This window comes from Aquila chrysaetos, chromosome 16 (assembly GCF_900496995.4).
Source record: "Aquila chrysaetos chrysaetos chromosome 16, bAquChr1.4, whole genome shotgun sequence".
NCBI lineage: Eukaryota > Metazoa > Chordata > Aves > Accipitriformes > Accipitridae > Aquila > Aquila chrysaetos.
The window spans coordinates 25,766,554-25,783,917 of NC_044019.1; the positions used below are offsets into that span (position 1 = coordinate 25,766,554).

Genomic DNA, 17,364 nt, shown 5'->3' on the forward strand with positions numbered 1-17,364 from the left:
GACAACGTAACCTGCTCTCTGAGGAGACGGGTCCTTATAGTCAGAAGCTGGGAAAACCTTTTTATGCCTTACACCCTTATGCAAAGACATGTAATTCACGCAACCTCAAATTAAATTGTAAAAGTGAAACAATCCAAGTTAATCGTGCTTGCAAGTAGTTATTTAAGCACTGCAGCACTGAGGATTTTTTTAAAAGTCACATCGATATTTCCCTAATAACATCATTAAAGTTACTCTTGACAAGCTCACGTTCATTAACATAGTCTCCCGTCCTATTCACAAGGATATGGTAAATCAGCACAGGTCTGAATTATCTTCTCTAAATAATAGGTTATAACAAGTAAGCAATTACAGAAACTTTTACTCAAATCTAAGTTTCGAATTTCTTCCCTCTTATTTATATGTATTCATAAGTGCAAGTTACATATATGAAAGTAAGGGCAGAATTTAGTGTCAGACCAAGCAGCTGCGCCTGACAATGTGAAATCAACTGAAATAACCAGATGGTACACACCAAGTCCATATATATAGAAGAGACAAAACCATAGGTGGCTAATTTGCAGCCTTAAAAAAAAAAAAAAAATTCACAAACTAAATAAAAAGGCATTTTTAATGCCTTTTTTCATTAAAAATGCCTTTGTTCTATGCAAACGCAAATTGTCTTGAAGTGCATAAATAAGCTCAGCTGTGTTGTGCAATGATTCCATTAACCTTGCAATCAAGCATTAAATTAAATTGCCTTGTTTGGATTTCCCTGCTGCAGGGGAAAATGTACCTTCTAAGGTCTGTGCTTTACGTTACGAGAGCCAACGAGTAAAAGCTTCACGACTAAACTTCTACAATTAATAACACAAGAAACCAAACAAGTAAGCATATTGCAAAAACGCCTCTGATAACTTTTTAATGATTAACCTTGTACTCAAAGGTTCATAGCCTTTCACGCTCATTCTCCCATGCATTCAGCCAACATCTGCTTTGAACGAGTTAAATGCAATCTTCATACGTTTTCTAGGTGTACCAATAAAGCAACTCAGCACTCCTGCTTGCTGCCTCCGTTCACAGAATGAAGAAAGCGATTCATTACTGCACCGTTTTATTCAACTCCTTTTCCTTATGCCAACTTTCACCCTGGAAAACTGCTGCTCAAACCAAGATTAATTTTTTGTTTGCACTGCACATCACGATCACCCAGGAACCAAAGAGGAGCTATTTTTAAATCACTGCCCTATTGTTAGAGAAGTCTGATCTCCTGCGTAAGGTGAGTAGGCTCACAGTCGAAATAGAAAAGACTAAATCAAAACAACACATAATAATGTCACCAACTCCGAGACAATGGGTAATTTTTCTGTGATCCCGTGTTGCAGCTAAACTGCCAGCCATACAGAGTCTTTATTGTGTGTAAAGTCCGTCCCCTCCATGTGAACTGAGAGAATGATTTTTCAAAGCTGAAACAATTGACATAACCTAAGGATTGCATTTCAGCGTGTCACAATCCCATTCTAAGTGGAATATATTTGAACACACAAATAATCTCTCTTGTCGAATGTACGTAATTGCTCCTGATGTGTGGTGTCTTCAGGGAAGGAGCTTAGCAAATAAAATGAGAGAATAATTTACATACCAAGAAAAAGTGTTGCAAGCACAGAAAACATTGGACGGGGGAAGGAATCAATGACGAGGAATGCATCACTAGCTCTCCAGAAGGCTGACTCGTTACTTAAGCAATAATATAATTTATATTAGACCACTTCTGTGTTGTAAATAGATAGCTTTTGCTAATGTGGCGATGTTCAGAAGCCACAGCAACGGACGAGGGTGATACTCGATTAGTCTTCAGTCGCATCACCAATGCCTTCACCCACAGTCAACCAGGAGCGAGTGCTGTTGGCTGAGTGCGGGTTTCAAGTTGCAAATTTCAGAAAGAGATACAAGCTCCTGAAAAATCCAGGCATATTTTACAGCTGGCAAGCATATGTTGACTTAGTAATTGAAACTGAGCTGAGATTCTCTGAGAGGTTTTAGTTCTTTTGTTTAGACTTACCATCCTGCTCTTTACTAATATCAAGAGAACACCAAAGCAAATTTAGTATGGCTTGCTTTGAAAACAAGGCTAGATTCTCCATCACTTGTATTTCCTTAGTAATCCATTCATCACTATCAAGAAAATAACAGTCATATCAAACTTAGTCAACTGCATTATGTCCCAGGAAAGACTTATCAATAACAAAACAAAAAGAGAAAAAGCCTTGAGTTCAGAAATTGCTTCAAACCTGTAACTCAAAATCTGTGTTTTATACTTAGAGGCCCCTCATGGAAGAAAAAGGATACGGTTCACTTCCTACATCAACAGTAACACTTACCAGGCTTTGGGTTTGGAAGGGAAAGAAGCAGCTATAGGCTGACGCCATTAAAAGCAAAAGCATTTAACCCATTTATCTCAGCTCTAACAGAATATAAGTCTCATTACTGTCCACCTCCCCAGCTTCCTTTATGATTGCACTCCCATAAATTACGGATTTTTAGTCCCCTAATTCTTGATCTTTGGCCCTGATCGTTTACACTGAATCACTGGACTTGGAAGAATCAGTGAAAATCACAAGAGAATTAGGTCTTTTTTATTTCAAACACTATTAAAATAGAATTTTTACATTTTCTTGTGTTGCGTCCTGTCCGCAAAAACCCAGGTGAGATTTCAGCAAATCAATCAGAAGACATAAAGTCAGTATTTATCCTGACACCTCTGTGAACATAAACCCTAAAATACTCTGGAGAAGCTTATATCCATGTGTTCAGTATCTGAATTCCCAAAGCTATTAAATCTTAGAGATCCAATACGCGTTAGATAGAGCGTGAATCAAATGCGCCACTATGTGCGAGCATTTGCTGGATGAGACTTTACCTGTCAGCATCTCCGAGTCCCAGTGAAGTATTTCGCTGCATCGTCTCCCGCACCGCAGCCATGCCATCAGGCAGCCGGTTTAGCCTTCGAGTGTAGAGGCCCAGACCACCATCGGTCATATACCTTTAAAAGAGCAAAACAAAATGTCATGTTTAGTAAAACAATAAAACTTTTAGCTATTGTAGCTCCTATCGTTTGCATGTTTTTAACTGTATATTGCAATTTCCCCACTTTCAAGTTAAGAATATTACTCAGAATATGAAGCAAGGAAAACTTTATTCTTGATTAGATCACAGAGATATTTTTTGCCTCTCAGTGCTCTCCATCACATCTTGCACTCTCTCTCATCAACAAGATTGAATTTCAATGCAACTGTGACAAAGGAATACTACTTAAATTTCATTAAGGATGCCTAGATAGAAGTAATTTAATATTTGTGAATGCTATCATTAATGATCCCTTCCTGTCCAAAAAATGCACAGTTTATACCATCCGGAACTATTTTGTGTGGGCTAAACCAACACAATTGAAATCTCAAACTTTTTGCAAGTTAACTGCAAAAATCACATTGAATTCATCCTAGATTTTGTCAATGATCCACGAACAATGAGTATCCCAAGATTTACTGCAAGAAATCAAAGCTGCAGCATGAATGAAAAGTTTTTCCAACCTTGTTTTGGCTCCTACGTTGTACTTCGTCTGCAACTGTGACCTAGAGACATCTGCATTTAGAAAGTATTACTATTCTTGGATATTAAGAAGTGCTAAGTATATATATGACACTTCACAAATTGCTAATATAGCACCTTTCTTACTTTCTATTTTAGACAAATAAAAAAATGAATCTTAAATTGAACAGAAATGACACATGGTGGACAAGAATGGATAGATGTTGTTGATCACCAGGAACAACTCCTCACGATAACGCGGGTTGTGTCATCCAGCATTTTTTCTGAAGTCTGTACCGATACAGGCAGCAATAGCCATCATGTAACGTAACTTCAGGATGGGGGGGTAACCGAAAAAGAAAGTTTTAAAAACTTTACAACTACCCAGCACTTTCGTTTAGTTTATGAATAAAATCTTTTAATATATTAATGCTGAAATTAAGAAGTCACTCAAGTCTTCCCTTCTTGAATAGCTTCTCAACAAGCTGCCCTACATCAATATCTCAATAACGTTTTACAATATTTTGTGGCATTTCACGATAGTAGTAGGTAAACAAGTTCCGAGCGTCAAAATAAAACAGGAGAATTTTTCTCTTGGTTTAGCTTCGTTTCTTAAAGTATTTCTGACTACAGATATATACGAGCTAGCTTTAAACTAGAAAGGCAAGTCCCATTCGCCTCTCAAGACGCTGGCACGGAGCGAGCTCTGTGCTACCACCACCAGTTCGTCAGCCCACGTACATCTACCTATGCGAGCAGCACCGACAGTTGTGTAAACACGCCGTAAAGATTTTCACACGCCTGAGACTGAAATAACTTTAACAACTCCAGCAATACGGCCGCTGTCTCTGGCATACCACTGGACATGTAACATACCTCACCGAGTTCAGAGTTGACGGGGTTGTATCCTCTCAATCCTTTAGCCACTCTTAGCAAATGGACAGCAGCCCACAGAATAATATCCAGATACACAGGACACCTTCCTCTTGCTTAAGAAGGCACAGAGCTTTTTCCCTAACAGCGAGGCACCCTCACCCGCAGCAAGAAAGGACAGATGCTCCTAGCTGCAGCCAGCAATGCCTCTGCTGGCGAGGTGCTACTGCAGCAGATGTACTTTACCCAAGTCAAATTCGATTGCTACTTTTATAAAAATGGGACGGTAAAGAGTCAAGAAGCCTTGCACAATCTGCTGGTTAGCTTTTCAGTTAGATGGATAAATCTGTACGGGGCCTTCCCAGGAAGGACCGAGGAGTCTCTCTGGGGAGTCTAACAAAGAGGTTGCTAAGCCCGACAAGTCAGACACAAGAGTATTCTCCGTTCAGCAAATCTGCGGGGACACGATTCTCCAAACTCATAAACAAAGGCTGTAAAAAGCACGAGGAGCAGTCGCACCGTAACCCATGTGGAATTCGCCTTAGGTCTAGCATTCTAACTTTTGTTTGACATAGTTTATAAATATTTTATCGTGGAAGAATATTTTTTTTCCTTAAGCTACTAAAATAAAAGAAAGGGAAGGAAAAGAAAAGTGGAGCTTAAGACCATATTGTTATTCAAACACGCTAACAGCATTTTGCAAAAACATCTAATGTACATACGCTAATTGGTTTATTGCAGATACTTGTCTGCACACGAAACATGTTTCTGTATGAATACCCATTGCACACGTACTGGAAAATGCAGCTTTTGGCTTTGCCGTCAGTTTTCTGGCATATGACTAGTCCTTTGATAAAAAAGATCATCTACAGCTAAAATAGATTGCTCTCCATACTTATTACTGAGAATATGCGAAATGAAATGCGTTACACTTAAGAGTCAGCCATGCTGAAATCAATGGAAAGCCTTTTCACTAGCATCAACAGATTCCACCCTCTACGTAGAAGCTCAGCAAGCTGATAGATTAGAATAATTCTGCAGTTGCATCTAACTGAAAACTAACGGTCAGATTTTCATTGGTTTTAAGCACTCATAAATCTTACAGAAGTCAATGGAAGCCGGATGCCTTTGGCACCTTTGGCAACTAGATCGTGAGTTTTTCTAACCAAGACCCCGTAAAAAAGCACAGACATAGACGACGACTTTTACCCGCTATACCAATGGGACAAGTTTCTTACATGCCAGAACAACACAAGATGGATTTTTGTATTTTGAAACAGGTTTGTGTAATCACAGACTGAAAGCTTTATATCTTATTTTTATTACACGCCATGTCCTCTCCCCAGGAATGTTTAGTTCCAAAAAGGTGCCAAAACCAATGATGCCTGAAGTCCTGCATGCAACAGTGAGGTGAAAAGAAGAAGGTAAGGTACTAGTTTCTAAATTCTGTGGAGAAAAAAACGCATCTACAATAAATACACTTTAAAATAAATGAACAAAAAAAGGTCTCTACTATCCGTTGGTTAGTACAGAGGAGATTAAAAGTGACTGTTGCCACAAACCTCCGGCCGTTCCTTTCTTTTCCTTCCTCTCCATCCCTTCAAACTTAAAACTGCCTTGGCTCTCAGAAACCATCTTGCCTTTATAAATACAACATCATTATCGCTGCAGATTTTTGCTTTATGAGAAAGGAGAATATAATGAAGGTATATTTTTCTAAAGACAATCTTATAAGCTTTTACTCGGGGAGGAATAAAACCAGGAAATATTATCCTGCCTGTGTATAATTCTAACAGTACTCAAGGCTATCTGAATTTATTGCCCTATCGTAGATCTACACAATGCGGAATGCCAGTATACTAGCCTCTCCTCTACAACGACCCATTGCAGTCCAAACTATCGTATTAGGCCAGTTATTGATGAGGTAAAATTTTGTTGACTTTCTTATTAAAAAACCTGACAAATTAGTACTAGATGCCTTGCTAGGTTCATGAATTGTAAGAACTCTGCAAGCACATTCAGTGCAAAACCAAGCACTTTGAAGTATTTTTCTACCTGTCCCAAAATAAGAAAAAGTTTAAACGTACGATCTGGGAAAAAGTGTAGTATCCAGACTCTGTGACTTTTATACAGATGGGTAAATTCTACATGTTCAAAAAATTTAATAGCTCGGATGCTTTAGGAATGGTAGCAATAGTCAACGGGGAATGACTGCCTTGAACGAAGTCAAACATAGTAACACGTAATGAATGGACAGCGATGACATTGGTTAAAAGGCGTTTCTAATCTTTTTGGAAATTAATGCTCAATATTCATCTCTATAGTTTTACTCTTCATCAGCAAGGAAACAAAATTAACCAAACTTCTTTGAATGTGAAAAGGTTCAGGTTAAACAAGAGCAGTATTATGCACTTCTAACACACAACTGGAACTTACAGCCCACTTTCCAAGTGACACTTTTTTTCTATAAGTGGCTCCCTGCCCTGTATTACAGGCATAAAGTAATTTGCTTTGGAGTTCCCTGGACAACCTGGACCTTGAAACTTCTCTTTTCTTTAGCCAAATACACCCTTTCCGTGCCTCTGAAATTTTGAATACTGTAATAAGTCCTTCCAAGTGCAGTATTTTTAGGGTATTTCTGATGCTGAAGTGATTTATTTCCCGTTCCTGAAAGGCACGCTGAGGAAACAGGAACGGGTTATGCCAGGGATCAGTAAAATCCAGCAGTCTGAGTCACTTGACTTCTGTCCACACTCCCTACTTACCCACGTATACAGCCAGCCAACAGCACACCTACTTTTATGGTCTGACAACTCTACCACTTCATATATATTCATTTCACTCCTTAATGTATGAATATGAATTTTCCAATTTTGAAAAGAGATAGCCGAAGGACAGGCATTCTTGACTTAAGTATTAGGAAAAGGAGGAGCAGCAGGTAAATCAGCAGCGCACAACAGACCGGGCAAGCCTACCTACCCCGACCTGCTCAGCATCATGTGGCTCCATAATCCCAAACCCACAAGCAGGAGAGCAGCAACGTGCCCCAAACCCGGAGCTGACTCTGGCGTCCCAGGTGCTCCCGCCTTCCTCTTGGCGCTTTGGATTCAAGCTTAGTTTGGAAATAGCTGCCCAGGTGCCTCCTGGCAGAAGACTTGCCCAGCAACCCAAGTGCTTGAAACTTGAAGAAACAAAAAGCTTGTAGGAATTACAGCTTTTGGATTATTCCGTGCATCAACATCCTCTTTGATACACAAAGGCGTTCTCTTTTAGCCGCAGCAATAACGCTGTTATCCTTAATGTTTTCCTTTAAATGTTTATTTTCACTAGGCTTTACCTGCCTCGTCATTACAGTCAGTTAAATGAGATCAAGAGGCTTAACAAGCTTTGAGTTTCAAAGAAGGGCTCTAACTTTGCCAGCCGCTAAAAAACAACAGCAGAAAATTCTCCACTGCCGTTTCTGAAATATGATAAATGTAATCAGAAGGATCCTGTTATTCCAACCAGGAATATGTTCTAAATCTGACTTAAAAAGAAATGCTAGCCTAACGGCAGGATGATGACAACCCCAAATTTCTCAGTTTAGCATGAATTTGGTCCGCATTTTCCATCATGACATTGGAATTAGACCATATGATCTTTCCCCGTGTTTCCCCCGCAAAGTCTTTCATCCATTACTCTTGCCTGACCACTCTCCGTTACAATGTCCACCGCATCGGCACAGTACTTGGTATCTCTATAACCAAAGGGTTGAGCGTCTACCCTGTCTATAAGCCTGCGGCTGGTTTAAATGCCATTCTTTGACCCACACGAATTTCAGCAAAGGCATTCAGGAACAGGATTAGGTCCCGAGCTTTCAGGTTGGGACTGCTAATACAATGCCCAAATCCCTAACATTAGACCAAATATTACGTTTCAGGTTCATAGAAGCATGAACCTATCGCTTGTTTCATTTAAAATTTAATTTTATATTTAAGGCAGCCTACAGTTTATAAATTAATAGACTTTTACTAATAATCAGTGACTATTTGCAATTAACATACTAATGAATGAACTATGAATTGGTTTGAAGATGCTCAAACCCAAACATGGAGTAAACCCCCAAAACCAATAAATGACTTGCAGTCTCAAAAATCCTAATCACTGCTGGGAAGAAGGAGATGCCTATTCCACCAATGGGTAAGACAGGAAAAATGAGATTATGCAAAACTTAATAAGGATATTTTAGTTTCATAGTTTACTTGGAGAAACCGCTCACCTGTAAATCACTAATAACGTGAACAGTAGCTGCTTATTCACACAGTCCAAACTAGTCTAGAGGCAAAACAAGTTCACCCCCGTTAACTACTTAATCCCCAGACCTTTTCCTGGGGAAAAAAGAAGAAATCTACTGAAAGAAGTGGCTTCTGTGAAATCAGTACTTTTCTATTTGGAGACGTAATTAAACTGCCTGGCACATAAGTCATTCAGGAGCCATCAGATAGCAATTTTTGGGCACTGCTGCACAGGGCTAAATTTATTTCTACCTGTCTTCTCAGCTGGGTCTCCCTTTCAAGAAGTCTGCAGGCTTGTTACTATACAACTTGCATTTGCTAAGGGAAGGAATTCCAAGAACAGCATAGCCAGTAAGGGACTTGAGAGGCTGCTGCCACTATGAGTCAAATCTCCTACGTGCCCCCACATCTGTTCCTTCCAGGACAATGGTTTCTCATCGAGTGTCTGAAGAAACTGCTTTCCTGGGGAATTAGCAGTCTTAGATGTAGTTTAAGAGAAACCGTCAGTATGTAAGAGAAGAGTATTAGATCGAAAGAAAGCATCTCTCGCATCACTGCATCCATTCCTGTTCCAGAGGAGACTTTTCTAGTATATGATCCTCTTTCCAACACTCACTCAGCCTGTCTGCCAAGTGCACCTTAAGCTTAAAATCACCTTCCTCTCAGGGAAAAGGCTTGCTCCACCATCGCTTTTAAAATTCTTTTACAAATCTAGTCAGCCCATCCAAGATGACGACACGGATTAGGCACTGAAAAGCATCCATTTAAGGTAACCGGACTTTCAAAAGCTAGGGTTAGTAGAAGAGGATTATATTTATATTTTTATATTAAATATAAATATTATTTTATGTTCTCCTTGCTTGCCTCAATTTCTCTCCCTTTCTTTAGGCTGTTAATGAGAAGAAAGGACAGGTTAAAACTTTACTTATTCCTCTTCATCTATCTTGGAGCTGAATGGCCCTTCAGAAATGAATGAAGCGCTGCATCTTGAAAGAGAACTCTGGCTACGGCAACGAGACTTCAAATGCCAATATTAACTATTAACAGTCCCCAAAGCAGGCTTCAAAGAAGCCAGGTGATTAACATATGTACAAGAAGATAGCAAGACCTGAGAAAACTCATGGGAAGAGACTAGGACAGATCCTCCCCAGATTTCACAGAGGAATTTGGGCAGTGACTCTTCAATGACTTTGCTAAGAGACATGAGGTCTTCATTAGAGCATTAGGACTTCGTTAGGATTAGAAGAATTTTTCCCCTTGTAACCAAACGACCAGTAAAAGCTTAATTATTTTTAAGACGCAATTCCACTTAACTATATTTATTGACATTTCCCACACTTTTCCCAAATTATATCTTTGAACTAAACCTGCTCAGAATTAATCTGGTGAGACCATCAAGTTAATCCTAAATTGTGTGATTTAGAGGCCTTGGCTCCGAGCTGCGAGCATTGCCTGTACGCAGGAGTCAGGCCATAGCAGATGGTAAGTCTGGGGTCTATGGCAAAGCCTCTCTAGCCCCAATCTATGTCCAGCATACCCACATTAAAGGTACAAAACCACAAAAGGGTAATTAACAAAAAAAAAAATTGCTCCCTTCTCTGTCTGAGAGGATTAAAATCCACATTACTCATCTCACAGAAGAATTTGTCTGACAGCCAGACTAAATGCTCTCCAGAGGGTGGAAAAGGGCATCAGGCATCCAACTTGCTGAAGCTGGGCCAGTGGGCAGTGAAACCCAAATGGGTCACTACACTGGAAGGGTCACCAGTATGAAGGGGAGTAAATCACAGCACAGCCATTACGGCACTTGGAAGGAGGAAGGATTAAGCCCTGGGGTTGCAATTCCCAGATGGTTTCTGAAGTTTATCCAGTCATTCGCTAACATAAAATGGATGACCCATCCTGGGAGAGGTGACCAGAAATGGTAACCTGTCGAAATGAGGTAGAAAGGACTGGAAAACACCCAAGAGGTCAATCCTCTCAGGTGTGCAAATGTCACTCTGGACCCCAGTGAAACACGGGTGGAAGCTGATTACTTAAGGGAGGACAACGATCACACCCACCAAGCACGGGCGGCCAGGCTGGAGCAAGCTGAAGATCCACCAGAATCGGGCTGCTGTTCAACAGGGTTTTGCATATACCAAGTTCGATTTCAATGCCTAAATCCTTTCTCAGAATCTATTTCAATGAAAATCATAGAAATAAGCTATAGAAAAAGGGATCCGTTTCGCGTCGTCCTCTTCAATTTTGTTAGGGAGAGGAACGACACGGGACGAAGGAGTAGTAACGAGGGAGTGCTGCTTCTCCACAGGTTCTCAGCAAGGTCAGCAGCGGAGGAAGATTTACTCCACGGAGACTCTCGACTCCCTCATGCCTACTCCATCCCTGCAGATGATCCACATCGACAAAGTGTGTATGACTGCATCTCCCTCTACTGGCTAGCCCCAGAGCAGGACCATATTTTGTCCTTCAGAGGCTGTCCTTTTGCTCAAATTACAAAAACCTGTTGGCACTGAAACAGCAGTTCAAACCCTGTGGAGGTGTTTATTACAGAAACAAGCCCAGAGTGGGATAATGGCTATTAAATGGTATTTTGGTAGTCATTGATAGTACGTACAAGTATGCAAAAAATTACAACACACCACAACTTGTGAGTTCGTTTTACTGACAAACATTACATATGACCCAATGTGGCCCTTTTTAGCAGTATACTGAATAAAAAGCTTGATTCCAGCTGACCTCTAAGGTTATGACTTATAGACCTCCGATGTCTTCCTATACTGAATCCTACACTGCAAGAAAACTTCTATGAGAGCATGTTATCTGAGCTTTCATTTATGATAAATGATCAAAAACTGTTTTATTGATGGAGCTGACACCAGAACTATTCCTGAACTGGGTGCAATATTTAAGAATATTTTAAATAACATACAACATTAATAATATTGAAAATGCTTATGCAATATTCTAATCATGTCTCCTGTAAAGATCTTTAAGTACAGTTCTTGGAATAAGAATATTGTTTTATTTTAAACACTGCCATCATTTTTTCTTTCCATTCTCACAGCACCAGGACATCTATGACTTTAAATCCAAAAGCTAGTTCTGAACCAGTTTCAACATAGTTTACTAAGAAGTCGGGTTAAGGTTTCCTAATACCTTTTCGTAAAAGTCAAAATTTTGAGTTTGCTTGCCTGACCCCTTTGTTATTTGTGTTAATTGTCTATTTACCGTATATGGCTACTATTCTGCAACGTTCAAAAGATCAAAATGTAAGAAGGCAGTCCTAGCAAGACAGAAGGCAGTTCAAACAAACACTCTGCTCAAACAGAGAAGATAAATAAAATAAACCTCCAAATGATTCTTAGTCATGTTGAAGTGTTATAGCCATATAAGGAATGCAGTTTTACCCATCCACTGTATTTAGATGGAATCTTATCACTCAGATCATACCATTTAAAGAGCACTGTCCAGCAAAATGACTAACCCACTGTAACTCAAAGCATACAGAAAAAATACAGTGGTAATCACCATGGCAAAAAATAGGTCGGAAAAGACTATAGCCACCATTGACTCAATGTACAGGGTGAACAGGTTCTCATTGAGACCATGATCAGCTCAGCCACTCTTGATTTCTAGCTAGCCACGCGTTACGGGGAGCAGCAACCACTCCTGTTGCCGACAGCTTAGAAGGAAATGGTTTCTCTTTACTACTGTTACCAAGAACAAATTCTCATTAGCAGCAAACTGCATAGTCCTCCTTTTCTTTCTCTAAAACCTCAGACCAAGTGAAGGTCTGTTATGCCACGTATGAGCCTGACATCTGAAAAAGATGCGTCACTGTCTGATAAATAGAACAAAATCAAGCAACTGAGCCGCAAGAATCTTACAAATATCGATGACACTTCAACATTCAGTGAAATCAGTCCTCAGTTTCAGCTCTTCATATCGAACTCTTCTCTGCCTCCAAACAGATATAACTCCTAGATTTCAGCCTACAAGAGAACTCTATTTCACTGACGGTTTTGGTCCATGTTACTCAAGGGTAGACAGGCCTCCGCACCACACAGATGATTTCTACCTAGGGCACAACGCTTTTGTGTGGGTTTGATCGACCTGAGCAGAAGCAGAGCGTAAAGCCTAAGCCTGATTCCCCAGCCCAGGGTGGCCTGCTCTCCCTTTTCGCATCCTTTCATCCGTGTTCCCAATTCACCTGCTCGTAGAAAGATCCCTGGGGAGCACAAAGGCTTGAATAAACAAGCAGGAACCATAATCCCACGAGCATCGCGCACACAGATACATTAAGACGTTGTGAAAACAGAGATCTGGAACAGGAATATATCGGCCCCAAAGCATCAAATAAATGGGGAGGTTAATAAAACGGTAAAAAGTCTCCCCCCGCCCCACAACAGCCGCTGCACCCATGGGAGGTCGCTCCAAGGGGAATTTTAGCACAGGGCCCCTGAACATTGTATGTAGGCTGAGTCCTTCTGTCCTCATCTAATAGCTGAGGGAGCAGTTCACTGCTAGGCTGGCTAATTGAGGTACGAGAGAGTCACTAGGTAACTTCTCTTAATGAGATACTCTCAAAAGAACGAGCTGGGCATGCCCCAAAGCCCAGCCTGGCATGCAGCACACCATGGTCCACGCATGGGGCCACTCGCATCTGCCCTGCCACGAAGTTCAGGCTCTAGGGCGGCTGAGCTGTCAAATCATCAAATCTACATTTTGTTGGAACTTAGCTGGAAAAAGTCATGCTTCTGCAAAGAATTGTTTTGACAAGCTGTGTTTGTGGACCCAAAGCTGTTTCCTGAGAAAATTTGTGACCAGCACTAATCGGTATATCCACGCTGTTAATTCTGCATAGAAAGCCGAAGCACTAGGGTAATGAAAACAGGGGCAGAGGATTAATTAAATTAAAAGAAAAGAATTTTAAGAGGCCTTTCTGACCAACAGCTCTGGCGCTCCATTCCAAGGACAGATAAAAAGGAAATTTAGGAATGTGTACGCTAGTAGCTAGAAGGAGACTGAAGTGGACAAAACCTTCCGACCAAACCCAAAAAAGCCATGAGAGTTAACGTCCCCACCTGGGACAATCTTTGGGGTGGATGGGTGAGACAATTCTGGGCTTTGAGGTGTCACTTTCTGAGGAGGCTCTGAAGCTCAGCCAGCCGCCCCGGGAGGTGGTTGGGTTGGGTGCGAGGGTCCCCACCTCACACAAATCCTAGTCCTGCTGCTTCGTCGTTCGGTTGATGTTGTAGCTCCCACAATAAGACAACTTCTTACCTTTGATCCTCCCCCGGAGACTTCCTTAGTTTAAGAGATATTTTCTGCCCGTTTGGAAAAGATACTCCTTCTAACCCTATGAAAGCAATCCTGGTGTCTGCCAGAGCTCTGCTTGAACAGACTTACTAAAGAAGGCCAAACGAAACTTCCCATGACCCAATACATTTCAGAGAAAGCATCAGGATCACAGGGCTAAAATAGTTTATCTTGGCTATTGGATTTATTTTGGCTGTAACAAATATTTTGGCTTCCTTCCCTATCAGTTTGCCAATGAAAACACAGATCCAAGGTTTTCAGACTGCAGGATTGTAGCAATTCTGAAAAATGACAGTGTGAAACACATACCAGCTAATAAAGAGCTATTCATGCTATAAATGCCCTCTTGTGCTGCTTTCCACATACTGTAACTCAGCTTCTGGAGACATCAGGCCTGTTCGCCCTAACATTGCTCTCAGAGAGCTGTTCTGCAGCAAGTCACACGGATGCTTTCTTTACGAGCAACCTCTCCGATTTCTAAGCGGTGTTTTATTCCTCTCCCACAAAGACACAATGCTATCCTATTTTTTTTATCATTGGGAATAAACCGACATCGGGGACAATAACTTATGAAACAGGCTACCAAAACATCTGTTGATACTGGAGATGGTAATCCAGCATTATTAGGTGTCAGTGAGATTCACCAAAGGTAACACCCTCATTTTTTTTCTCTCTCTTCATTATATCCAATGCTGTTATTGCAATTCGATACTGCAATACTCCCTTCTCGGGGAATCCACATGCACGATTTGTCTCCACAGACTATGTAACCCCAACATTGTGGGGCTGCTTCCAGGAACGCTCCCTCCAAACGCCCACCGATGCAGCAACGAGAAGACCTCCAAACGGCCCAACCTCCAAACCCTGCCCGCAACCTGGAAACGGAGCTGGATCTTTCTGACGATGGATTGACCTACAGTACACATTCTGCCCTTCCAACTTCGCCAATGACTACACAGTGCTATATAAATCAATAAACCGACTCGCATCACTTAGCAAAATAGGCTTCTGTAGCTAAAGGCAAAAGATGCGGAGAAGAAAAAGATATTTGTACGCATAATTCTTCTTGTCCTAAGAACTTTAAATTGAGATCTCATTCCTCAATCTGTGACTGGTTATATAAGTAAAAAAACTGAAAGTTACCTCCCTCCTTTAAAAACTAGCAGGAAATAACAGTCAGGTGCTCAGTTAAAGATGTTCTAACACCCAAGACTAGGAGTGAGGCATTGTGGAGCGTATGACTCTTCTGCTAAATGTTACGTTCACCATTCTTGGTACATAACTCACTGCTTTGTTGACAGAGGTACCAACGGGCAAAAACATTTTATTACATTATTAGTCCCTTAGACCCAGAATCCAAAGACCACTTTTGTATTTTCAGACTATGGAGACTTCCATTTTTTACCCTACAGGATGACCAGATAGACACAGAAAAGGAAAAGATACACAGAGATGAGTGAAGGCACAGATTTCTCTGGAAATACCATTCAAAAACTCAACAGCTTTCTTACTCTTTCCTTTTCCTCAGCCTGGAATCTGAACTTTATTCACTAAGTAAAGATCTGCAAAGACTGGGGCTCCTCTAGGATATGAGCAGCAGAAGCCTGAACCGACACAATTTTGCCAGCGATGCTTCTCATCTCATACTCCAGGTGTTTTATAAAAACCATGGTTCTACTCAGAATTTATTTTCCTCAACTCTAGATGAAAATTACAGCCACGAGTCTGAATAAAAGTCATAGTCCAGAGGAAAAGCAATAACTGTTACTACAACAAACACTGCAAAACTCAAGTGTAAGTTGATTTATTTGAGGAAAACACAAGGCGCTTTAGTGATATGATATGCATTATTAATGCAGCAACAGTTACTGGTGCTTTATCTGAAATCGAATTTTATACTGGCTTTTGCATCAGCTTCTTTACTATATGCTTCCCTAACAAAGAATTAAAAAATAAAGTGTCTGGCTTTACAAAAAAGACAGTGTGAAAACATCCAAATATTCACAGCAGACAGAATTAATGGACATTTCCAGGCTGCGTAACTTAACTGGTTAAGTTAGTGAAAAAGCAGCAGCTGGATTCCAAGCTTTCTATTTCAGTAAGAGACACTAAATCTTCCAAATAAGCCAATGCTACAAGAAATGTCACTTATAAAAAAATTACAGAAAAGCAAAGGATGTAACACAGCCTGACAGGGAAAAGGCTGCCACAAAAATAAATATGCCACTTACATCTCAAAGATCAGTTTTAACATCAATCTAACGCTGATGTACTTGAGCTAAGAAAAAAAATGACTGTACTTTCTAGAAGGAATTGAAAAGAGACATATTGAATTGAACACTGACTTTGGAGCAAAGAACAAATGCTTTTTCCAATCAAGGCAGAGGCAAAACATTGATGGAAAACCTTGTTAATAATTGTCTATCAGTTCATATTTCTGCACACTAACTTGTTCTTTAGACTTTATTTTGCCTGTACAACTATTTTACCCTGCGCAGCGATGTACACTCATTTCCTTCCCATGAACTGTCCCTAAAAGTTCAGACAGCAAAAGGCTTTAGTAAAAGTACAGAAAACGCCTCACTTTCTCCATCTTGTGGGCATAAATGAAAGTTGCAGCATGTGTTTGACTCGACCACAATGAACCCTGACTCAGGAAAACATTTAATCAAGTGCAAGGGTGTGTTCATACATAGGAATATTTTCTTAACATGCACTTAAAACTTAAATCACGTGCTTGAATCCCACCGACTAAATTAACTGTGATAACGACCTGTCCCCTCCAAATGCTCATTAAAACCAGCAGAATATCTTTGGGTTTTTTGTCTTTCTCCAAAATAATCACGGGAATACAGCATCATTAAGTACAACCGACGAATCACATGAAGTACAGTATTTAAGAAGAAAAGACACTCACCCGCTCGTGATGTCATCCGCTCTGATGTTCTTGCCCAGCACATCCCCATCGCTCATATAGCCAGTGGCATCCATGGCGATGCCTTCCAGATCGATTTCATCACTTCCCTTGTCCGAGATGTCCACGTGGCAGACGCTGCTACCGCGAGACGCTAGCTGCCTCCGCAAAGGTGCCGAATACATGTAACGTCCTGCCTCCGCGTTGATGAAGCGGCTGGCGTTCCCTCGCGGAGGATACCCGTTCCCCATTGACGGAGCGTCGCCTGCCTGCAGGCGAGGGCTGGACTGCCCCAGTCTCCACGATAAGGGGGTCGGGCGTCCCGTCAAGCTGAGGATGCTGCGGCCGCTTATCTCGGTAGTGACGTTGGTGTCAAACGTAGTTTCCAATGTGCTTCAAAAAAAGAAGTGCGTT

The 17,364-nt window shown here is 40.9% G+C and overlaps 1 protein-coding gene across 10 annotated transcripts in view; it reads right to left on the reverse strand.

Moving 5' to 3' along the window:
• The window catches only part of NAV2 (neuron navigator 2), a 431,305-nt gene that overhangs the window by 86,827 nt on the left and 327,114 nt on the right, over nucleotides 1-17,364 (reverse strand). For all 10 annotated transcript variants that reach the window (XM_030038642.1, XM_030038644.1, XM_030038641.1 and 7 more), the window contains 2 exons: nucleotides 16,954-17,343; nucleotides 2,900-3,022 (listed from right to left, as the gene is read on the reverse strand). In XM_030038642.1, the coding sequence (XP_029894502.1) occupies nucleotides 2,900-3,022; nucleotides 16,954-17,343 (513 nt within the window). The remainder of the gene's footprint in view (nucleotides 1-2,899; nucleotides 3,023-16,953; nucleotides 17,344-17,364) is intronic.